This window comes from Panthera onca, chromosome A2 (genome assembly GCF_046562875.1).
Source record: "Panthera onca isolate mPanOnc1 chromosome A2, mPanOnc1 haplotype 2, whole genome shotgun sequence".
Lineage (NCBI taxonomy): Eukaryota > Metazoa > Chordata > Mammalia > Carnivora > Felidae > Panthera > Panthera onca.
In genome coordinates this window covers 10,220,974-10,245,267 of record NC_138340.1, presented here as the reverse complement: position 1 = coordinate 10,245,267, position 24,294 = coordinate 10,220,974, and the positions used below count along the sequence as shown (strand labels likewise).

General features: G+C 57.8%; 1 protein-coding gene across 3 annotated transcripts; it reads right to left on the bottom strand.

The window, feature by feature from the left end:
* Positions 1-240: 240 nt before the first annotated feature.
* On the bottom strand, positions 241-24,219 carry PKN1 (protein kinase N1). 3 transcript variants are annotated; one of them, XM_078443285.2, is made up of 22 exons: positions 23,995-24,219; positions 19,376-19,679; positions 17,081-17,232; positions 15,821-15,947; positions 12,675-12,820; positions 12,209-12,422; positions 11,228-11,422; positions 8,801-8,910; positions 8,562-8,705; positions 6,681-6,756; positions 6,455-6,596; positions 6,271-6,364; positions 4,313-4,392; positions 4,161-4,236; positions 3,987-4,078; positions 2,406-2,582; positions 2,133-2,195; positions 1,936-2,012; positions 1,574-1,716; positions 1,112-1,219; positions 953-1,033; positions 241-521 (listed from the first exon to the last, which is right to left on the bottom strand). In XM_078443285.2, exons 1-22 carry the CDS (start codon positions 24,013-24,015, stop codon positions 318-320), a joined length of 2,826 nt encoding a protein of 941 aa, XP_078299411.1. In that variant the 5' UTR covers positions 24,016-24,219; the 3' UTR covers positions 241-317. The 3 variants fall into 3 exon arrangements, with proteins under 3 accessions (XP_078299411.1, XP_078299413.1, XP_078299412.1); XM_078443287.2 differs by lacking the exon at positions 23,995-24,219 and adding an exon at positions 23,815-23,938; XM_078443286.2 differs by lacking the exon at positions 23,995-24,219 and adding an exon at positions 20,662-20,770.
* Between the last annotated feature and the right edge of the window lie 75 nt (positions 24,220-24,294).

Below are 24,294 nucleotides of genomic sequence, written 5' to 3'. Positions count from 1 at the left end.
CCATGTCCGTCCCATCCGGCCAACGCACGATCCCCACTATAATAGCCCAGAGTCCCCACCTTCCCTTAACCCTCATCAAGCGAGCCCCCATGCAAACTCAGGGCATCTCCCCGTCACTCTTTATGCCCCTGGCCACCCATCGGATCTGCCCCCCACAACTCTCCCCGCTTCCAAGCACACCCCTCTCCCCCACTCCCCCGCCCCTTGCCAACATCACTGCACACATTAGGAGCCAGAGGATGCGTGGGTGGGGCAAACCCCAAAGGCCTTTTTAAAAACTACTAAGAGCTTGGGCAGGGCAGGGGCAGGGGAGAGGGCTAGCAGCCCCCGGCCACGAAGTCGAAGTCCCGGAAGGCTGCCTGCTCAGTGGCCGTGAGGGGCCGCGCGTCGCGGGGCGGGCTCAGCGTGGGGGCCTCCCCTGTGAATTCCTCATCGAAGTTGCTGACGTCCGTGCGGCCTGACAGCGTGGGCACGAAGGGAGGTGGCAAGCGCCGGGCCAGCAGAGTGTCCCAGCCCAGTGTCTGCAGGGGCGGAGGAGAGACAGAAGTCAGCAGGAGAGGCTGGGGAGCAGACTGCCCGAGCGACCAGCCCCTGTGCCCTGACCAGCCCTGCATCTGGGGGATTGACATAAGGAGTCATAAGATAGAGGGATAAAATGTGATCCTTACTGGCAGCCCAGTAAGGGTCACGGTGTGAGAGCATGGGGAGCCCGGGGGTGGGGGAGGGGAAGCCTGGGTTCACACACAGGGCAGTGGTCTGCACCATGCTGGCCTGGAGCAGATGTGTGTGTGGGAGGGTCAGTGGGGGGGGGGGGGGACGGAGGTGACAATGTTGGAGGTGAAGTGACTAGGTCTTGGTAGGGGAGAAATGACTAGGCCCTGGGGGACGGGGTGACCAGGTTGACCAGGTCTCTGGTGGGGGGGGGGTGGCCAGGCACTTGGGGGGACCTTACCCGAAAGAAGGGCTGCTTTTTCACATCCTCTGCGTCCCTCTCGCTGGACCCCAACCTCCGCTCTGGATTCCTCCGCAGCAGCTGGGGAGACGAGAGGTGTCAGTCCTCCCCGGCCCGGCCCCAGAGCCCCTCCCCAGGCCCAAGTCGGGGGCTCCTCACCCTGCGCATGATGCCAATGGCTTCGGCCGACAGGAAGCGTGGGTAGCGAACCTCATCATTGACTATGCTGTCAAATACCTCCTCCTCGTCGTCCCCTGGGAACGGGGACTGGGGACAGGGAGAGCCAGGGTGAATTAGGCCCCTCCTCTGGCCACTCCCCTCCCAGCCCCACCTGAGCCGTCCACTCCCAGCTACTTCTGGGGCCTGACTGATGTGGGAAGGTAAGTACCCCATTTTAGAGACGCAGAAATTGAGGCTAGGGAGGCAAAGCCAGCTGCCCCCATCACACAGCACATGGAGGCACAGTATGATTCCCCAATGGCCCTCCCCCGCTCCCCCCTCCCCCTCTCCCCCTTCCCCCGCTCCTCCCCCTTCCCTGTCCCCCCACCCCCACCCCCAGGCATAAGCAGTTCCCAGTGTGATCCCAGGGTCAGGCAGGGTGGGAGCAGCCTGGGGCCTCACCTCTCCAACCAGCATCTCGTAGAGCAGCACACCCAGCCCCCACCAGTCCACAGCCCTCGTGTAAGATGTGTCTGTCAGCACCTCAGGTGCCAGGAACTCCGGGGTCCCACAAAATGTGCTGGTCCGGTCCCCATAGCCCATCCCTGGGGGCAGTAGGGCCATGTGAGGTTTCGGGTGCGGGTCCCCCAGCTACGGGTGGGGGTCCTAGCGGTAGCCCAGCCCAGCATGGGGTGGCCTAGCCAGTCAGCCCCACCCCAGCGTTAGGGTTGGGGGCGGCCCAGGTGGGGTTGGGGACTCCATTCCCTCCCCACTCTGTCTAATCCCCAAAGGCCAGCCCTTCAAATCCCAGCCCCGCCCCTCACCCTCCTTGCAGAGGCCAAAGTCTGCGATCTTGACATAGCCCTCGGTGTCCAGGAGCAAATTGTCCAACTTCAGGTCCCTGTGATGGGTTGGGGGGATGTAAAGAGGGATGAGTGGGGGTCCGGGCCCTGCCTGAAGCCTGAGGGCCCCCCGTGGGCAGAGCGTGTGTACAGGAGCACACGCACACACAGGCACACACCTGTAGACGATCTTGTGTTCGTGCAGGAACTGCAGGCCCAGCACCACACAGGCCGAATAAAAGCTGCAGAGAGAAGCTCGTGTGACGGGGCCAGGCCTCCCGGCAAGGAAGGCAGGCCACGGAAACCTGGCTCTCACGTCCCCCAAAGCCCCCCAGCTCCCCAGAACTCCAGGAGGTTGGGGGAAGAAGGCAGGGGCCAAAGGGTGGAGGGTAGGAAGAGGGCCGCCACAGCCTCTCTGGCGGTGGGGCGCGGGGCGGGGGCGGGGGGCTCACACAGCGCGGGGCTCAGAGAACACGTCACTGTGGATGTGCAGCATCAGATCCCCGCCGGCTGAGTACTCCATCACGAAGCACACGTGCTCTGGCGTCTGGAAACAGCCGAACAGGTTCACCAGGAAGGGATGTGCTGCTCTGGTCACCGCCGCCAAGATCCGCTTCTCGCACATCAGGCTGGGCAGGGTTGCAGGCAGGGGTCAGAGACCACAGCAGTCCCCCACCCCCAGGCCCCACACTCCCCGGAGTCCTCAGCCATCACCTATTTGCTGGGGGCCTCGAATGGCTGTGCAACCTGAGGCAAGTTGCTTAATATTTCTGAACCTCAGCGGCTAAACAAGCACCCAGAATCCATCTATCATCCTAGTAACAGCGCCGCCGCCCCCCCCACCCCCGCCCCGCCAGACATCCCTTTAGGGAACAGCCAGGGTGGGCTAATTGGAGCACCCCATTTTCCTGGCCAGGAATTGGTTCGGGAATGGTCGAGCCAAGCTAGTGGGGCTCAACCTCAGGATTTCTGCTGGAATTATTAAGGAAGAAGGGCTAAAACTGATAGATGAACCTTAAATTGCTGTGGTAGGGGGCTCTCTCTGCCCCCAGTGAAATGACTGCAGGCAAAGCCCACAAAGAGGAAAGAGGACAGCGAGAAGTCATCTGAGCAACTGGATACAGCCATGCCTGAAGGCAACGCACCCCTACACTTTTCTGATCCAGAGCAATAAATTCCTCTTTTGCTTAAGGCTGTCTGAGTTGGGTTCCTGATTAACAAAAAAAAAATGTCAGGAAGATTAGGGACAATCAGGGTCTCTCTTGGGCATTTTTACAGGGGGGGCAGATACTGTATAGAATGCTCTAGATGCATCCCCTCACTTAATCTACCTAACAACCCTGCAAGAAAGGCATCATTACCCCCCTTTTATACATGGGGAGGCTGGGGATCAGAAGAGCAAAGTGACTTCCCCCAGGCCTCTAAGCAAATTGGTGGCAGAGGTGGGATTTGGACCCAGGGCCCTAACCCCAAAGCAGGGGCAGTGTAATGGTGCCATTAAGAGTACAGCCTTCAAGGGTGCTTGGGTGACTCAGTCACTTAAGCATCTGACTCTTGATTTCTGCTCAGGTCATGATCTCATGGTCGTGAGATCGAGCCTCGCATTGGGCCTTCACACTGAGTGGGGAGCCTGCTTGGAATTCCCTTCTTTCTCTCCCAATCTCTCCCAAAATAAAGAAACAAACATTTAAAAAAAAAAAAAAAGGAGTGCAGGCTTAAGAGTCCGAGTCCCTAGGTTTGAATCCCCGACCTGCTGCTTACTGGCTTTGTGACTTTGGGCAACTTGCTCGACCTCTCTGTGTTATCGGCAGAAGGGGAACGGTAATATTTGCCGCATAGGACTGTCATGAGTTACTGGACATAAAGCGCACAGTGGGCACTTTCTAAGAGTTGGTAACATCTCAAGTGCTGGCTTAGTAATAAGTGGCTGTTATAAATCACTGTCACAGCAGCTCCGAAGAGGGGACTGCTCTGTCTCCCACTTCCCAGAAGAAGAGACCAAGGTTCTCAGAGGGCCCCAGCTGGTTCCCCACCTCTCCACCTCATCTCGGGCCACAATGTCGCCTTTCTTCAAAGCCTTGATGGCGAACAGCTCCCCGCTGGGCCGGAACTCAGAGAGCAGCACCTGGAACCACAGTGGGCAGCGAGGACCTTCGTGGCCAGCCCGGGAAGCCCCAGTTCCCTCAACTCCTTGCCCCCTGCCTCACCTTCCCAAAGTGACCCCGGCCCAGCACCGCCAGGAATTTGAAATCCTCGAGGGTCAGGGGTGACCTCCTCAGAGGGCTGTGGAGAGAAGACAGTGGTGGGGACAAGGACGGCAGGCAGGGGTGGCAGGTGGGGAGTGGGGGAGGGGTGTCACCTGCACAGGGCGGGGCCTGGGGTCTCCTGGGTGTCCGAAGGCAGCTCGGGAGTGGTGGTAGTTTCCTGGATCGGGGAGCTCTGCAGCAGAGACAGGGGGTCAGAGGCACCCCATGATATAACTGCACTCTAGTCACCTCTCTGACGTCGCCTCTCCTCCCGCTCGCCCCCATGCTCACTCCCCTCCTGCCACGCTGTCCTGTGCACACAGCAGCTCAAGTCCTTTGCCCAGACTATTCCCTCCCACCCAGGGTGGGGAGTCCTCTCTTCCCCACCAGCATCTGCACAGCTCCTCCCTTGCCTCCGGGCATCTATCGGGATGTCACCTTCGCAGATGGTCAGTCAGCTGGTCAGCATATCAGACAACTCACAGAACCCCCCTCCCCGAGACACACATACTCCCCGTCCCCTTTCGCTGCTTTTCTTCATGCTGTAAATACATTTTATCATTTTGCCTACTTATTGCCTTGATGGGTATGTGCCCTGGGAGCCACTTAATTCTTTACCCCACGTGTGCATGGAACTTTGGAAAGAGTCAAGATCAATACTGCAAACGGGAACATGTTACCACCGGTTCATCATCCTCCACTGCAGACACGGCTGTAAAAATCCCATCAGCACGGACAGGTGTGTGGCGGGAAACACCGGCCTCTCGTGCCCCAGCCCCCCTCCCCGGAACCAGCCACCATGAAGGATTTCCTGAGTGGCTTTCTAGATAGATTTTCTACAAGCAAACGTTGACGGTAGAGGCTCCATTTTCCTGGCTCCCACGACTGACAATATCCTAATCCGGACGTCCCTACCGGACAACCCGTCTCAGAAGCTATTCTACGCCACCGCGCATATGTCACAGCCACGTACTATTCCCACCTGTCACTTATTTAGCACTGGCTCCTACGAACGGACTCTGACGTTTTCACTTCTGCCCACACAAAGCTGCCGCGGTGAACTTCCGGGAGGCGCACACGTGTGCACGTCCAGGATTGGAACTCCCGGGTCGAGACGATGTCCCATTTTTAGCTCAGCCAGCTAGGCCCTCCCGAGATGCAACGATTTGCGAGCCTCCCACTGACTGCCTGCTCCCCCGCCTCCTGCCCAGCATTTGGTGGTATGAAACTTTCGGATTTTGTTTTGCCAAACTCATCTCATGGTGCCTGTCATTATATTATTATTATAAATATAATCCAGAAGCATATGTTATTCTTCTTTTTTTTAGGCGAGGTGTAAAATGCACTCAAGGGAGCCAGCTCGTACACACACGTGTCCACCTGGGTGCGTAGCACCCAGACCGGGGGTGGGTAAAACGTGTCTTGTACCATCTGTGAGCTAAGAATAGCTTTGACGTGTTTAAAGGGTGGGGGGGGGGGGGAATCAAAAGGAGAGTGACATTTTGTGATCTGTGGAAGTGATATGACATTCAAGCTTCAGTGTCCGTCAGCGAGGTTGTGCCAGGATCCAGCCACGGCCGTTGGTGTATGGATGTATCATGTGTGGCTGCTTTCTGCAATGGCCCTTTATGGAAAAACTGTGCTGATCTCTGCCCTAGATTAAGACCCACAACATCGCCATGACCCTGACGGGCTCCCTTGTATCTCCCTCCTATCAATAACCGCCTCCCCGCCGCAACCAGAGAAAACCGCTATCTTGACTTCTGTCCTAGACTTGAGTCTTAAACGTGCTTGGTTTACAGGCCAGTGCACAGAGCACAGCAAGGCGAAGCAACTTGCTGTAGGTCACACAGCTAATAAATAGCAGAGCAGGGACAAGGACCCAGGTGGCCTGGCTCCTGAGCTCATGTTTTTATTCAGGAATAGAGAGTGGGACCCTGCTTCTAGAAGAGATGTGTGACCCAGGGAAGTTCCCGGTGGTCTCTGGGCCTTGAGCTGGGAATGAGGCCCGGAGGAGGAATCTTTGAAGCTGCCTAAGCCAGGCCCAGGGGGAAATGAGTGGGACACTCACCAGGCTCGATGGGCTGGAAGGAGGGCCCAGAGAACTCTTCTGGGGCAAACTATCCAAGTCAGCCCCAAGGTTCAGCTTCTCCACAGATATATCGCTGTAGAACACGGGAGGAGGGTTTGTCTGGGACCCAGCACCCTGCCAAGCAACCAGGGACAGCCTAGACCCCAGGGACCTCCCTCCTTACCCTGTGGACCGGGCCTCAGGTCCCGGAGAGGCCCCAGGGCTGAAGGTACCCGTGGCCGTGGCATTGGGAATGAGCCTTCGAAGCAGCCGCACCCAGGTGGCAACATCGATGTTCATCTGCCTAGCGCGCTGAAATGTTTTCCCTGGAGGGATGGGGGCAGGCGTCACCCTTCACGATACTCCCGGGACCCCTGGCCTCTCCTCTGCCTTGCTCACCCCCTCCTCACCTTGTTGCTTGGAGAAAATTTTCTTCTGCCTTCGGAGCCGGGGTATCCTCTCAATGACAGGGTTGCGGAAGGTAACCTGGGGAGAGGGGCCAGTGGGTGAGAATCTGCCCCCACCTCTAGGCACAGGGGGAAGCCCTTAGGAGAGGAGGTGTGCACACCCATATGTTTTGGGGGTTCTGATCACTGCGGCCCCACATCCAAACACAGAGTATTAAGAAGTTATAAGGTACCAAGGGGCTAAAAAAAACAATCCATGGCCTGGCAGGGCTACCTCCTGAAACCCCATCTTGGAAAGGCAAGAAGCAGGCAACCAAACCCTCCTCCAGGGGTGCAGAGGGGGGGTCTGACCCAACGAGACGCACACTCAGCTCCAGCAAGGTCCTACATCCTCGAGTGTCCTGATTCCCCAAGTGTGGCCCCGGACCAGCAGCATCACCTGGGGAATCTGCCGGCAATGCAGATTCCTGGGCCCCACCTGGACCCACTGAATCAGAAACATGGGGGAGGGGCCCAGCAGTCCGTGTTTCAACAAGCTCTCCAGGGGATGCCGGTGCCACCCATGTGGGGGAGCCGCCGGTCTGGTGCCATTCTCCCCACTCTGGTTGCATCCTCTAGCAAGGCGCTAAAAGTCACAGAACTGTGTGACCTTATGCGTGTCCGATATGGTCACCACTAGCCATGAAGGGCTATTTAAATTCAGGAAAAATTTAAAGTAACATTAAAACTTGAGTTCCCTGGTCCGGCTAGCCACGCTTCACGTGGCTGGCGGCTGCTGTGTTGGACGGGGCTCGGATACAGCATTTCCATCTACCACACAATGCGACTATTGTAGGCTCATAGACCACAGAACTGTAGAAAGTTCTATCGGCTGGTGCTTTTGGGGAGGCAGAGAAACAAAACAGAACGCTATAAGTAGACCTCGAGGGCGAGCAGGACTGCTTCAGAATTCGCACCCCCGCTACCCACCCAGCCACCCGCTGGGTTTTGGCCGGTCTCCCGAACGGAAGAACAATTTCACTGCCCTGCCGCTGGAGTCAGCCCTGGTCCCTGCTCTTTTCCGCCAGCGGTCCTCGATTATGAGATCACGTCAGAATTCCCACACCGAGGCACGGATTCCCACACATGCAGGGCACACGTATATGTGTCAGGGGCAAAGCACTTTTGAGGAAGTTTTTGGCTGAATGAGAGGGCCAGGGGCTTTCCTACTCGGTGCCTCTGTTTTCTCCCCGCTCAGATGTGACTAAGGAGGATCGCTTCTGAACTGGGTTGAAGTGGGTCTGCGTGAGGATTAACAAGTTAAAGCCGGCAAAGCACTTAGGACAGGGTGTGGCTCACACCACGAGGGGTCAGCTAGGAATGTCATTTATTAGACGGCGGGCCCTCACCCAGGGGACACTGGCAATGTCTGGAGACATCTTTGATTGTCACAACTGGGGGTGGGGGTGGGTGCTGGCTTCCTGTGGGTGCAAACCAGGGGGGCTGCTCAACACCCGACCGCGCAAACCGAGAAGGATCCGGCCCACTGGGGCGCACCTGGCCACAGCACCAAGGGTGGGGTACCCCAACTGAGACCCTAACCCTAACAGCACTGCAGAAGGGCTTTCTCTCTAGTCTGCCGTAGCTCTGATAGCAATCTCCTTGACACATCACCACGTTTTTCTTTTCTTTTCGGGCTTGGCAAAATTTTGCAATTTTTTTTTTTTTTGGTCAATCTTTTCCCCTCAGAACAAAACCAAGCCCAGCTCACGTTGTGTCACTGATGTCACTAATTACATACACTCTTCTATCAAGGTTCAGAGATGAATCCCAAACATCTCTTCCCTTCTGGACAATGGGAGCATGTGGGAAAGTAGTTTCTCGTGCTCAGGGGTCGGGCTGTACCTCGGCCACCAGGCAGCCCTGGGGTTCCATGTCCAGCTGCACTTCATGCCTCTCGTTGTCCAAGAAATCCTCCAACTTCAGGAATTTGAGGGCACACAGGCCCCGTTGGTCCCGCCAGAACACAGCCAACTCCAGTTCCCGGGCCTCAATTGAGGGAGAGGAATTGAGCCGTCACTTGGGGTGCCTGAGGTCCAGAACCCTCCTCCTCCAGGCCCTGCCGTCCCCCCCACCTAGCTCACCCTTTCCAGCTCCAGGGTGAAGCTCTGGTCCCAGGCGTTGGGGCCACATGGCTTCCAGGAGGTCTGCCCCACCACTGTGTTATCCAGCTTGAGCACAGTGCTAACCTCGCCTGGAATGAGGGGTGGGGGAGGGGGTCAGAAAATGTTTGGGGTGTGTGTAGGGGGGATCATATCTCCTATCCTAGTAAAGAAATCTCTCCTCCCCCCATCATGTTCACCGTGCTATCGTGACAAAGCTTTATGGTTCTGCCTTTCACGTTAAGGCGTTTAATATACTTCCAGTTGATGTCTGTGTATGGTGTGAGGTAGGGACCCAAATTCGCTTTTACTCTATATGCAACTTCCAGCAATATACTCCTGAGAATTCACCCTAAAAAAATGCACGCAGTTTACATTGGGAAATGCACATATATAACGCTTATATTGGCCCCAGACTAGAAATATCTATCTATTCACAGAATTAACATATAAACTATAGTATAGTCTTATCAGCTCATATTCAACTCTTACTATTTTTTACTTTAAAAAGCCGCAGCAGTTTGTTACGGCTCAGTCTAAAACAACAGGCTATTAAACAGGAGTTAAAATGAATGAATAGGGGTGCCTGGGTGGCTCAGTCGGTTGAGCGTCCGACTTCGGCTCAGGTCACGATCTCATGGTTCGTGAGTTCGGGCCCCGCGTTGGGCTCTGGGCTAATGGCTCGGAGCCTGGAGCCTGCTTCCGATTCTGTGTCTCCCTCTCTCTCTGCCCCTCCCCCTTTCATGCTCTGTCTCTCTCTGTCCCAAAAATAAATAAACGTTAAAAAAAAAAATTAAAAAAAAAAAATGAATGAATAAACTCTAGCTTCATGCTATGATATGGCTAAGTCTCCCAAACAAAGTTAAATGGAAGAAGCCATTACCATGGAATACATTCTGTATGATTCTGCGTATGTAAAGTTCAAACACCAGGCAAGGTTAAACTATGTTGTTTTGAGATGTGTACATAGGTGCTAAAACTACAAAGAAAAGCAGGGAAATGATAACCACACGTCAGGAGAGTGGCTACCTCTGGACAGAGGAAGGGGCTAGAATGGGAGGGGAGAGGGAAGGGGGGTTTCCAGAGAGTTCTATTGCTTGACCTGACCTGGGTGGTGGTATCATGGGTGTTTGCTCCATTATTCTTCTTCTTTTGTACCTACTTTCTTGGATGCCTTTTTTTTTTTTTTTAACTGGGGTAAAATTCACATAACATTTACCGCTGTAATCACTTTGAAGCGTTCCGTTCACACTGTTGTGCGACTACCAACCACCATCCATCTCCAGAACGTTTTTCGTCTCCCTCCACTGAAACTCTGTCCCCGTGAAACAACAACTCTCTGCTCTCCCCTCCCGCCCAGCCACTGGCAACCACCCTTCTTTCGTTTCCGCGACCTGGACTAGTCTCGACACCTCAGAGAAGTGGAATCGTACAGAACGTATCTTTTTGTGACGGGCTTGTTTCACTTAGCTTAACGCCCTCAGGTTCGTCGATGCTGTAGCCCGTGTCAGTATCGAGGCTGCCTTTTGGGGGTGGAATACCGCCCCGCGGCACATACACAGCACATTCCGCTCATCCGTTCATCCGTCAGCGGACACCTGTGTCGCTTCTACAACTTGGCCGTCGGGAATAATGCCGCCGTGGACATGAGCGTCCACAGATCAACTCTTTGGGGTGTGTGCTCAGAAGAGGGGTTGCCGGGGGCGCCTGGGTGGCGCAGTCGGTTAAGCGTCCGACTTCAGCCAGGTCACGATCTCGGGTCCGTGAGTTCGAGCCCCGCGTCAGGCTCTGGGCTGACCGCTCGGAGCCTGGAGCCTGTTTCCGATTCTGTGTCTCCCTCTCTCTCTGCCCCTCCCCCGTTCATTCTCTGTCTCTCTCTGTCCCAAAAATAAATAAAAAATGTTGAAAAAAAAAATTAAAAAAAAAAAAAAAAAAAGAAGAGGGGTTGCCGGTCACACGGTAATGCCATGTTTAATTTTTTGAGGACCTGCCATCCTGCTTTCCACGGAGCCTGCAGCACTTTGCGGTCCCAACGGTAGTGAGCGAGGGGTCCGGTCTCTCCACATCCTCCCCAGCACTTGTATTTTCTTTTTTTTTCTTAAAACAATATCCACCCTAATGAACGTAGCGTACTAGTTCTAGGGGCGCCTGGGGGGCTCAGTCGGTTGAGAGTCTGACTTTGGCTCAGGTCATGATCTCACAGCTCATGGGCTCGAGCCCCGCGTCGGGCTCTGTGCTGACAGCTCAGAGCCTGGAGCCTGCTTCGGATTCTGTGTCTCCCTCTCTCTCTGCCCCTCCCCGACTCATGCTCTGTCTCCTTCTCAAAATAAGTAAATAAAGTGTTACAAGCATGTGACATCCCAGGATCCCCGCCCCATCTCATCCCTCCAAGGCTCAGTGCCCACTCACTGGTGTTCTCGGCTTCCACTTTGAGGCTGGCACGGCCACTGAGGCTTCCGCTTCGGCTGTAAAGGCCCCGGGCTGGGCGGCTCAGGAAGGTGGTGCGGCTGTCAGGGGTGCCAGGCACCCCCACCGAGGGTGAGGAGCTCCAGGGGACGGTCTCTGGAAGGTTCCGGCAGCCTACCACACGCACCTCCAGGGTCCCTGAGGGAGGGCAGGCTCAGGGGGCGCCCATATCTGGCACAGGCCAAAGGCGAAGTGGGCATATCCAGAAATGGCCAGCACACAGGTGGAAGTCGGTGAGGGACAACCGGGGCGGGGGGGAGGGGCAGGAGGTCTGATGCAGGGATGCCCACAAGTGAGAAATATGGGAGAAGGGGCAGGGCTGAGGCTGGGGTAGGCCAGGCTGGGGAGGGGCTCTGGATGCTGGGGGTTATCGACAGAAGATGGGTTTAGGGCACGGGCCAATGAGGCAATGGGAGCCAGACTGGACTAGGGCATCGAGGGTAGGACTCAGGGAGCTGACCAGAGGTCCCAGAAGGGGTCAGGGGTCTAGGGTAGGGCTGATCTAAGGGGGAAGTAACCGCTGAGGGGTCTAGGGAGGGAGGAGCTAGCTGGCCTTGCAGGGTGGGGGCAGACTCAGGGCTGAGGGTTCTGAGAATGAGGGGTTGCGAGACTTGGGCTGGGGGGCTATGGCTGGAGGGAAAAACAGGGCCGGGTAAGAAGGGGTAGTGATGGGGACATGGTGGGCACGGGGGCAAGAGTCCAGAATCAGAAGACAAGCTGGGCCCGGAAGTCCACTGCATAGAGCTGTGGGGCCTAGGGAAGTGGGGACCCGGGCTACAGAGCTGTGATGCATGGAGAATGAAGTAGGATGGGGTACAGGCGTGGGGAAAGCGGAGATCTAGGTTGAGGGTCTCAGGGCTTGGGGAGAGGTCGAGGATACAGAGCCGCGGTGGCGGGGTCTGGGTGGGGGAGGTCTGGACCCACCTGTGAGTGGCGCGGGCTTGCACAGGGTGTTGTAGTGCGTGGGAGGGAAGGGCCCCGTCAGGAGGGCACTGAAGGCTGCGGACGAGGCCGCAGCAAGCTCCTCGCGCAGCAGACGCCCCTTCGGATGGTCCGCGGGCAACTCCCCGAGGCGCCGCTCGAGAGCCTCCCGCAGCAGCCCCAGCTTCTGGTTGGACTCGGTCAGCTTCTCCTGGGCCTGTAATGGGAGGGACAGAGTGGGGCTAGGGGTGGGGCCTCCCCAAGCCTGGCTGAGTCTTACCTGGCCCTAGCCTTCAAACCACCTGGGTCCTACCCCTGGGCTCCGGGAAAACGAGGCCCCACCCCCGGCCGAGGCCCCACCCCTGGCCAAGGTCCCGCCCCTCGCTGAAGCCTCACCGCAGGAGGCCTTACGGGGTCAATTCCCGCCCCTTCGCTGGGGCCCCGCCCCCGCCAAAGTCCCGCCCCTCACCTCGCAGACCGCCTTGCGGTCCGGGGCCTTGGCGGCGCTGAGCAGGCGTAGCACGTTCTTGGCACCCTCGGCCACCGCGTGCTCCACTCGGAAGTGGTGCCTCAGCTCCTCAATGCGCAGCTCCACGGACCCCAGGTCTGCACTCCCTGTGGGCGTGGGACGCCGGGTAGTGAGGCCAGCCTAGGACCCAGGTCCGACCACCCCAGCCCCCGATGCGCAGGTGTCCGCAGGAACGGGCACTGGCCACAGACACACCACCACCAAGATGCGTCAGGTTTTTCCCAAGCAAGGGGTGACGGTGCCACAGTCGCGCTGTCACCTGCAGGCAGTCAGACTTCCACCCAAATGCAATCACTCTTTCATCCAAACATGGTCACCCACAGGCACCATCCCAGGGACAGAGTTAGGCTGTCATACAGGAACAGTCATGTACACAGGGACACGATCAACAAAGGCTTAAAGGACAGACGTGTTGACAGGGTCCCATTGCATCCCAGGGACGGTCACAGGGACACTGTGGCCATTTAGATAGCCAGAAGGAGATAATCACACAGGCCCAGGGACACTTAAAAAAAAAAAAAAAGTAACTTTTACTAACTGCCTTCGAAGGGCGGCAGTTTGCCCACACCTATCAAAATTGCAAATGTAATGGCCCTTTGATCCAGCAAACCCAGTTCAGGAACTTTATCCCATAGAAGCACCTCTTCACTTGGCATGTGTACATCGTTACTCACTGAAGCCTTCTTTCTAAGAGCAAAAGATCGGAAATAACCCCGTTTCTTCCAGTAGGAGGCTGGGTAAACGAATGTGACCATCCACGTGGTGAAATACAATGCAGTTGGGAGAGCAAAGGCACTGTCGCACAGACATCGCCACACTGTCACTCACAGGGGAACAGTGGCATTATTGCTTTGTCACCAGCGTAGGCACACGGTCACCCACAGGCAGAGAACACACTCTCACAAAGATTCAGCCACACCACCACACAGGGATATTGTCACAGGGCAGAGACATGATCACAAGACACAAACATTCTCACGGGACACATTTACACTGTGGCAAAACCCCTGGGGCCCCCTAACTCCAGCCCAGGGAGAACCATAATCACACTGCCACATGGGTAAGGCACAGGGACAGCAAAGAAATGCCATCACACTGTCACACAGGCAGGACAGCATCACCAATACCCACAGGCACAAATGTTGCAGGGAAACAGACTGGGTATCAAGTCGTAGGGACACAGCCATGGCCCAATAAAGGACGGTCACAGTTACCCAATGGCACAGGGACAGGCACAAGAAGGACACACTGTCACCAGAGGCACAAGACCACACTCTCCATGGGTGTAGGTTCCAAGGACAGTCCCACTATCTTGTATATTGACCCAGACTCAGACCCTGGCACTCAGAGAGAGTCATGCTATCACTCACAGGCACTCACTTAGACACCAACCACACAGACACAGCAGTCACAGGCACACTGTCTGACAAACACAGCCGCACTCTTGCCCCCAGGCCTGCTGTCACACATGTCCAGATAGTCACCAGGGCTTTTACACTTACAGGGACAAGATCGTACCATTACCCGAGGCTACAATACCACCCAGAGGCACAGGGACATGACCATACCATCATTCACTGTCACCGAGAGCCCATGTAGGTATTCCCAGTACAGACAAGCAATCACACTAACCCCTCCCCTACCTCAAAGACACACACACGACACCCACACTCTGTCATCTGAGTTATCTATTCCCATTGCTATGGACTGGATGTTTCTGTTCCCCTGAAATTCATATATTGAAACCCTACCCCGGGTGCCTGGGCGGCTCAGTTGATTGAGCAACCAACTCTTGGTTTTGACTCAGGTCGTCATCTTACAGTTTCATGGGTTCAAGCCTCACATCAGGCTCTGTGCTGGCGGTGTGGAGCCTGCTTGGGATTCTCTTTCTCCCTCTCTCTCTGTTCCTTCCCCACTCAAGCTGCCTCTGTCTTTCATAAAAATGAAAGGAAGGAAGGAAGGAAGAAAAAGGGAAAGGGAGAGAGAGGAGAAAGAAAGAAAGAGAGAGAGAGAGAGAGAGAGAGAGAGAGAAAGAGAGAGAGAAAGAGAGAAAGAGAGAAAGAGAGAAAGAAAGAAAGAAAGAAAGAAAGAAAGAAAGAAAGAAAGAAACCTAGCCCCTAATGTGATGGTATTATGTGTTAGGAGGTGGGGCCTTTGGGAAGTGATTAGGTCATGAGGACGGAGCCCTCGTGAATGGGAGCAGTGGCCTCTTAAGAGAGGCCCTCAGAGAGCTCCTCCACCCCTCCACCACGGGAGGACACACACAGCAGGAAAGGGAGCTGTCTGTGAACCCAGAAGAGGGCTCTCACGAGACACTCTGATCCTGGACTTCTGGGCCTCCAGGACTGTGAGCAACAGATCTCTGTTGTTTGTGAGGCACCTAGTCTACGGCTAACACTGTTACACGGGGGACACACAAACTGTCATGGCTACCGGGACACACACACGGCCCCCGGTCCCCACAACGTCACATTAATACTGACACACATCAGTGGCGCAGACCCAGCTACCACCTTGCACACATCAAGACCCTGCCACAAATTCAGGTTGGCAGTCAGCTCAAGTCACCCCCAGGCATTCACACACAGACCCATTCGCGGACACAGACACACACTGTGGACACCCCAGTGCTACACAGCGGGGGCCAACGGGACGAGGCGGCCACCCGGTCCGGGGGTCCGCCATTTCTTTTCACGAAGGGCCAGAGAGTCCGTCTTTTCAGCTCTGCGGAGCTGAAACAGCCTCTGTTGCCACCGCTCAGCTCTGCTCCTGCGGAGCGAAAGCAGCCTCACAAGATAGTAAATGAATGCACATGGCTGTGTGTCAGTAAAACTTTATTTACAAAAATAAAACGGCAGTGGCAGATTTAGTCCTCGGGCTGTAGTCTGCTAATACCTGGTCTAGGGCAGACCCTACATAGGACAAAATGGGAAACCGGCCCAGAGACGGTCAGGAATGGGTTCCGGTCATACCGTGAGTGACCCACAGCCACCTCCCTGCCTCAGAAAGGGTCCCCTGACGGGGCCGGGAGCTGAGCTCTTGCAAGGTGGGACGCGGGCTAGTCTGCCTCGGGGCGAGGGGCTCACCTTGGGCATCGTCGGGGGCTGCCTGGCTCTCCAGCTGGCCCGCCCGGCGAAGCTGCATACGGATGATGTCGATCTTGGTCTTGCTGTCCTGCAGCATCTGCTGGGCCGTCAGCAGCAGCTTCCGGTCCTGGAGGTGGGGATGGGCTGTAAGGGGAAGGCTGGGCAAGCGGGGGTCTGCCCACGGGCCCTCCGTGCACCCCGTGCGGGCCGTGGTGACTGTGTCACAGAGGCGATGTGTGGACAGCACACGCATCCACGCATTCCCAGGAGGAGAGGGGAGATGTGGCCCGTGGCGTCTGAATCCTGGCTCTGCCCCCGCAACACACGTAACTGCTGGCAAGCCACTCAGCCTCCCCGGGCCTGTTTCCTCCCCTGCAGGGAGGGGAGTAGTGACCACCACTGGGCTGAGGACCGAAGGAGCCCATCTGTGTGTGGGGCTCAGGGCCGCACCTGGCATCAGGAGGCACCGTATTGGAGTCAGCTGTCACCATGGCAGACACGTGGGTGAGTGTTCCCTGAGGCGGGCGTAGCCCTGACTGTAGCCACATGGGTGAGTCCAAGGGTCGCTGGGTGGGTGTGTTTGACAGGCTGCAGTAAGGGGACTCCAGGGACACCAGGACTGAGTGTGGGTGTGACACCTCCAATCTGTGTGACACCTCCAGTCTCTGGGTGTGAATTTAATGGTCTGTGGGTGTGTCCAAGGCTCCCTGTTGGCCTGTGCGTGTGTCCTTGGGGATTATGTGATGGTGTAGGTCTCTACGTCTAGAGGTGGCCGTGGTGGGCATCCTCCACGGGTCTCCAAGTGTCATTACGGCTGCGTCTCTAGATGTTATGGCAGCGTCGTGTGCCCAAGTGTTGACATGACTCTGTGTGTCTCCAGGTGTTAGGATCTAAGTATTGACCTGACCATGTGTGTACGTTTCAGAGATGCCACCAGCAGTGACACCACCAGATGTGGACATCCCTCGAGTCTCTGGCGTGACTGAGTGTGGGACACAGCCTCTGCCGTGTGTCTGACATCTCAGACGGTCATCCTGTTTCTCAGATGCCCCCTACAAGCTGCTCACACCGCAGTCCTGCCTCCAAGTCCCCCATCAGTCCCTCTGTCCCCAACCCAGAGGGTCCCAGCCTCCCATGGGGCAGACAGACGTAGGTGGCACGGCGGTTCCCACCCCCCAGCCTGGGATCAGCTCACCGGTGTGCACGCACGTGGGGGTTGTGCACACGCACGTGGGGTGTGCACATGCATGCTGCCCCTACCTTGGTGCTGCCGTTGCTGTATGTCTGGATCATGTTTTCTGCCCCCTGCTTCACCTTCAGCTCAATGGCCAGCTGCTTCTCCAGGCCGGCTACGCGGCTCAGGTTGGTGGCCGAGCAGGCCTGGCTACCTGCACCAGGAGACTGAGGGGCATCTAAGAGGTGGGGGGGGGGGGGGGGAGGACAAAGTCACAACAGCCCTCACCTCCATCTGCCTAAAAGGCTTTGCCCAGCTGAGAGGATCCACCCTTTGCCCAGCCTGGGTTCTGCCCCCAAGGCCAGGGGAAAGAGGAAAAGGGGGCCAGGGCCCAGAAGGTCCCTCCACTCCAGCCCGCCCAGGGAAACCCCCTCGGCACTGGGACAAGACCGGTGTGAACGAGCGTGGGCAAACGTCCACGTGTACATAAGTCCTTGGTGTTGGTGTAACTATATACAGAAGCCCCCCACTTCTCACGCAGCTGTGTGAGAGCCTGTGGGCTCAGGTGTGGTTATGTCTGTGCCCACAGGGTGTTGGCATGACTGAGTATGCGTCTCCTTACGTGCTCCCGTACCTAGGCGAAACGCCAGGCGTGAGGTCTGGGTGCTGGGGTGACCCAATGCACGCGTTTCTAACTGTTGGCCCAACGGTGGGTTCAGATCTCCAGCCGGTGTGTCTGCACCGGCTCTATCTGCCTGTGGGTACAGTCAGACCCATGTGTCCCTAGATGCCGGCATGGCTCTATGTGAGTCCCGGAGGGTGGTGTAACTTGGGAGTGGGGGTGGGGGAATTTCGGTGCAGATGCGACCGTAGGAGACGCCGGGTGTTAGATGAACTATCTCCGCGCACTGCCATGACAACGTCGGTCCCCAGCTGCTGACAGGCCGAGGCGGTGTACGGGTGTCGGGGGAGTCTGCGGGCCTGGTCTGACTGTGCGTGTATGTCTCCAGCTGTGGACGGGACAATGTACGCCTGTAAGGGTTGGACGTCTGTAAGGGTGTGTCAATCTCTGGGGGTTGGTGTAACCATGTGCAAGAGGCTCTAGATACTGTCTGTGTGTGGCTGTGACTGTGTGTGTGCTTCTTTGGGCGGAGGTATAGAAGTTTCTGGGTGTTCACACGATAGTGCCTGGGTCCTTGGGTGTCATCTGGGTGCTGGTGTTGACTGTGTGTGAGGGTCTCTGGCTACTGATGTGATGTGGAAGGAGTCTTTGGCTGCAAGATAAAAAGTTCTGTAATGCCTTGCACGACAATGTGAATCTACTGTACGCTTAAAAATGGTAACTTTTAGGGGCATCTGGGTGGCTCAATCAGTTAAGCGTCTGACTCTAGCTTTCAGCTCAGGTCATGCTCTCACCGCTCATGGGTTCGAGCCCCGTGCTGGGATCTGCACTGTCCGTGCTGAGCCTGCTTGGGATCCTCTCCCTGCCTCTCTCTCAGCCCCTCCCCTACTCGCATGCTCTGTTTCTCTCTCAAAACAAATAATGCTTTTTTAAAAAACGATAAATTTTATGTTGTGTGTTTTTTGACCACAAATAAAAAATTTTTATTTATTATTTTTTTTTAATTTTTTTTTTTAATGTTTATTTATTTTTGAGACAGAGAGAGACAGAGAATGAACAGGGGAGGGTCAGAGAGAGAGGGAGACACAGAATCTGAAACAGGCTCCAGGCTCTGAGCAGTCAGCACAGAGCCCGACGCGGGGCTGGAACTCATGGACCGCGAGATCATGACCTGAGCCGAAGTCGGAGGCTTAGCCGACTGAGCCACCCAGGCGCCCCTATTTTGTTATTTTTTTATGTTTATTTTTGAGAGAGAGAGAGAGTGCGAGCAGGGGAGGGACAGAAAGACAGAGGGAGACACAGGATCCAAGCGGCTCCAGGCTCCCAGCTGTCTGCGCAGAGCCCCACGCGACCGCGGGGCTCCGACTCTCGAACCGTGAGATCATGACCTCAGCCGAAGTCAGAAGCCTAACTGACTGAGCCACCCAGGCGCCCCGAGAATTTTTTAAAGAAACAAAAACTAAACAAATTTTTTAAAGCATCTCTGGGTGTTGTCCGGATGTTGGTACAACTGTGTGAGTCTTCAGATATTCACGTGACCCCGTGTAGGTCGGGTGGCGGTGCGCCTGCGCAGGACCCTGCCCTGGGGGCCGGTTTCGGTGCTCGTTGGGATCGGAGGCCGAGGCCGGAGGCTGTCTCCCCGGGGCTCCGTGCACACCGGGCCAGCCTGGCTCTGGGAGACCCGGGGCGGGCCCCTGGCAGCGGAGGCCCCCCCCCCCCCCCCGCAGGCCCGCCCCCTCCGGAGAAGCCCCCAGCTCACCTCGGGCGGCGGCCGCAGGGTCGGGCAGCACCACGTGGGCGTGCAGCTCCTGCAGCTGCTGGTGCAGCAGGTCCAGGCGGCGCGAGGAGCCGCGCAGCAGCAGCTCCACGGGGCCCAGGCTGCGGCCCAGGTCGGTGGTGGCCCGCCGCAGGTTCTCGGCGCCCTCCTTCAGCTTCAGCTCCTTGCGGATCTCTTTCCGCAGCCGCTCCCGCTCCAGCTCCAGCTGCTGCTGCACCCCCGGGGCCGCCAGGTCCGCACCTGCCAGGCCCAGCTGCTCCAGCAGGGACCAGCTGCGCGGCTCGCTCTGCAGGAGACGGAGCGTGGTCAGTGGGGGGAGGGGGGAGGGGGGGACCCCACCCCACGGTGCACGCCGCACGTGGCCAGCTGGGCCTGGGACTTCCGAGACCCGGCCTGCTCCGCATACTCTGAGCCCCCAAACTGGGAGGTGAGACAAGGCCCTGTCCCCGCTTCCCGATTACCCCAAACTGTGAGGTCCCAAGGGCAGGGCCTTCTTCCTTCTCTGTCCCCTCCGACTAGGGGACCCCATAAGTAAGTACAGTCTTATCTCCTTTCATCTATTCCTTATGCACCTGGATTCGGGAGCACAGGCCCCATTACCCCACCAGTGTGTTCCCCCCCAAACTCGAAGGTCCCCAGGTTCAGGCCCTACCTCCCACTGCCCCCCCACAAAACAAGGTCCTGAGGGCAGACCCCTTCACCCTTCTGCTGCCCCCCTAAACTAGGAGGTTCCAAGGGTAGACCCCAACTCCCCTCTGCTATCCCTAAAACTAGGTCCCCAGGGCAGGCCCCATCTTCCCTCTGCTGCTCCTCAAACAAGTATCAAGGGCAGGCCTCTACTGCCCCTCCCCCCAAAACAATGGCCTTGAGATCTGGAGAGCAGGCCCCTTTTCCTCTCTGCGATGCCCTCAAACTGGGAAGTGCCAAGGGCAGGCCTCCTCTTCCCTCCTTCCAAACGACATCCTGGGGACAAACCCCATCTTTCCCCTGCTGTGTCCTCAAACTGGGAGTTCCTGGGACAAGCCCTGTCTCCCTTCCTCTCGTCCTCTACACCTGGACCCCAAAGAGCAGCGCCCCGGCTCCTTCCTCCTCTATCGTGGCCTGGGAGCCTCAAAAAGCCCCACATATTTTCATCTTCAAAACAGAAAACTCCCAGGCCACGGACCCGTCTCCTCCTCTTGGTCCAAAATCAAGAGGTCCCAAGGGCAGGGCCTCCGGCCGGTGTCACTGGGATCCTCTTTGCCCCCCACCCCAACCCCAGCCCCCACCTCCAGCTCCTGGTCCAAAGGGGGATTGGCCTGCGCCATCCTGGGTCCGGGCTGAGGGCCCCGCCCTCTTCCTGAACCTCAGCCCTGCTAGGGCCTCCTGACCGCCACTTCCTCTTTCCTGCCAGCTCCCAGCATCCCCTGCGTGGCGCCAGCTCCGGGGCTCTGGGGCATGTAGAGGACCTTTTCCTCATCGCCTCCCCTAGGACTAAGCCTGCTTCTCAGGAGACAACCAGGGAGGGCCCTCGCTCTTTGTCCTAGGACTTGCTAAGGTGTGCACGCACCTCACGTGCCCATTAGTGTAGACATGGAGACCAGGCTCCAGGGGCCAACTGGGGTGTCTACACCCTCTCATATACCTACAGGAGTGTGCACGGAACACAGGCAGGCAAGTGTGTGCACACCCCTGTGCCTACCCCACGGACGCTGATGTGCACATGCCCGATATATGAGTGCTTCTATGGGCCAGCCCCCTTCCTGCAGATGCAGGCTGTCCCGACTTCCGGCTTCCTCTCAATTTGGTCACCAACTGCTGTGACCACAGCTAGGGCCCGGCCATGCCACCTCCCTGAAACCCACATCATGAGAAGCCAGTGCTGGAGCTCTGGGGTGACGGTACCCACAAACCGGCAGCCCACTGAAGGCCAAGTATGACTTAATAATAAGAGCAGTTATTACAAGCTCCACCTAGGTCAACTAATGTGAGTCCACGATGGGGGTGCTATTATCACCCCATTTTCAAGACAAGGAAACTGAGGCCTGGAGTGGTGACATAACTTGTCCCCAAGGTCCCACAGCCAGCAGGAGTAAGGGCTGGGATTTAAAACGGGAGTGCCCAGAATCGGATCACCAGCTAAGTGGCAGGCCTCGCAATACGTGAGAACCCTCACCGGGAGAACCCATTTCACAGATGAGCAAAGTCTTCCTTGGCTCCTAGCCAACCTGGAGGGCAGCTGCCCCCAGGGAGGGTTTATGCATGCCAAGAGTATCACTCTCGCCAGCCTACTCATCCCTCACATTAATCCTGAGGAAACTGAGGCTCAGAGAGATAACAGCAGCAGATCGGGCGGGGGGGGGGGGGGGGGTTATCCCCACACACATCTCCAGGGGCGTCCGGCAACATCCAGAAACATTCTGGGTTGTCCCAGCTGGGGGTGGGGAGGGTGTGCTCCTGGCATCTACTGGGTTGAGACCAGGGAGCCTGTCCACATCCTTCCCTGCACAGGGCAGCCCCCACCTCAAAGAATGATTCAGCGCCAAACATCAATAGTGCTGAGACTGAGAAACCCCGGGTTAAAGGACACAGACTCACACCCTGGGCTGCTGACCATGTTCCCCAGTAAGGCTTTCCCAGCAGCCCCACCTGCAGAGCACAGGCTCATCTACACCTCTCCCTTTAGACAATGAATGCCCTTTTAGGCCTATTGTTTCTGGTGGCAAAACCACAGCTCAGAGAGGCAAAGGCAGCGGATCCAGGACATACAGTGAGAAAGTGACAGCGCTGGAATTTAAACCCAAGTTCACCTAATACTACCGGCTGGCTACCAGTCCCCGCCCACCACCCAGCCCCATCCCATCCCTAGCAGGCAGAGCAGGGTACTGCGAAGATCCAGGCCAGCTCAAATGGGGAAAGCCCAGGCACAGAGGAACAGAAGCTGAGGCCTGAGAGTACGCAGAGCAGGGAGGGAAGGAGGGAGGTCCAGCCTCCTGGGTTCTCTTCCCTTGGGTGACTCACTCCTACCCAGAGGGCAGAGGTTACCTGTGGGCCAGCAAGGCAAACCCATGAATCAGAAGCCTGGCCCAGCCTTGGAGAAGCCCTGCTCCCCCGCCTCCCACCAAGGCACAGGACACCCAGGTCCAGAGGGTCCACTTCCCAGAATCCTCCCTCCCTGCCCCGCCTTCCCAGAGCAGCCAGGGACCTAGACCCTCACATCCGGAGATTTCAATGCTTTGGGCGTTTCCGGAATCTGGACAGGACATCCGTTTGCCGGACACAGGACAGACAGGCATACGTCGGGACAGACAGAGTGACAGGGTGGCAGGCCCAAGCAGGCACAAGAAAGGGATGACCAGGAGGGGGTAAGAAACTGGGCAAGAGATGGCAGGGGGGACCACAGCACAGGCCCAGCCTCATTCCAGGACTCACAGCCTCCTCTCAGGTCGTGTTTGCTACATGCCAAGTGCATGCATGCGCCAGGGGGTTCCTACACAGCCCTCCCAGGGCTGCGGGTAGAGGCAGAAACCCCGGCCCACCCCGGCCCCAAGGTCTGACCTTATGTGATCGGCAACACCAGATACGCCCAGCTCCGCGGCAAGGCTGACAGGCCATCAGCAGGACTGGGGTGGGGGACAGGGGATCATGGGAGAGACACAGAGGGGATGGGGGCAGGTGCAGAAGGAGACGAAAACCCAGTTACACAGCAACCACAGGACAAAAGAGGGATTTTGAGGCACTAATGAGGGTGCCAGAGGCACAGGATGTGCCTCAGATTCTGAACCAAAGTCAGAAGTCACCCTGGCCTTGCTTGTCACAGATGTGGAAGGTGAGTCCAAGGCTGTGATATTCACAAGGTGGCACATGGAGAACCTGGCTGGGTGGCAGGTTGGTGCCAATCTGTGTGTGTTTGCATGTGCTGGAGGGGTGACCCAGCCCTGCCACCCATACCCAGGTTGGGTTCTAGGTACAAGAGAATCCCCAGCCGGGGATAAGGTTCCACCCGGCAGCCTTGAGGGTGGCCGTGTGGATCCCCCATTCCTCAATCTAATGAGGTGACTCGGGCACTTCCGCCAACAGGTGCCAATCTGGGTGGCGTCGGGACCATCATAAAGCTCCGTCTGGAGGCGGGGGGCCGCCAGAGCTTTGTTGTGCTGGGGGAGGGGCACCGACAGAACGGCCTCCTCCCCTCCGGGCCACTGCGCCAGGCACCTGCCCCAGGTGGAGCCGCACCTGCCGGGAACTGAATGCTGGAGGGGGGGGGGGGGGGGGGGGAAGGAGTGCCTAGTTGAGTGACGGGGGCGACAGGCACCGGAACGCACAGCCAGCCGCAGACGTTCGAACTAGAGCCTCCGCCGCGCCCCTTCTAATGCTCAGGGAGGGGAGGAGCTTAGGGGTGCGGCGGGGGCCTTCCGGACCTCCCCGCTCCCCTCGGTGCGTACCTTCACCTGCCGAAAGGGGGACCGTGCTGGTTCCACGGTGTCGTCCCAGGGAGGGGGCGCCGGGCCCTCGGGAGGCCCCCACCTTGGCCTCCCGGGCCCCGGGGAGCCCCGGCAACGCGCGGGCGGGGGGTCCCCGGCGCTGGCCGGCCGCCCGGCGGCTGCGGACGCAGGTGCGCCTACCTGCACGGCGTCGCTGGCCATGTCCTCGCGCCGCCCGCCAGGGGTCCCCGCGCGGAGGGAGGGGCAACAGGAGGAGCGCGCGTGCGCCCCGCGCGGGGCGGGGAAGGGGCGGGCGCGGCGCGAGCCCCCGCCGGCGCGCGGCCCGCTCCGGCCTGCTCCGCTCGGGCCCCGCCTGGCCAGGCCGCCGCGTCCGCGCGCCGCGCCCTCCGGCCCCAGCGGCCGCCGGGCCGGGTCACGTGACCGCCGAGGTCGGCGCCCGGGGAGGGGGCGGGGCCGAGGGGGCGCGGCTCCCGGCGGCCC

Bases quoted from the DNA above. Each gene is read 5' to 3' on its own strand.
- PKN1 (XM_078443286.2), bottom strand. From the start codon at position 20,700: ATGGCGCAGGCCAATCCCCCTTTGGACCAGGAGCTGGAG. The intron at 8,911-11,227 runs GTGAGTGGGCAC...CCCTCATTCCAG, and splicing joins AGTGGAAGCCGAGAACACCA to GCGAGGTTAGCACTGTGCTC. The intron at 2,196-2,405 runs GTGAGCCCCCCG...TTCTCTCTGCAG, and splicing joins TTCTCTGAGCCCCGCGCTGT to CTTTTATTCGGCCTGTGTGG.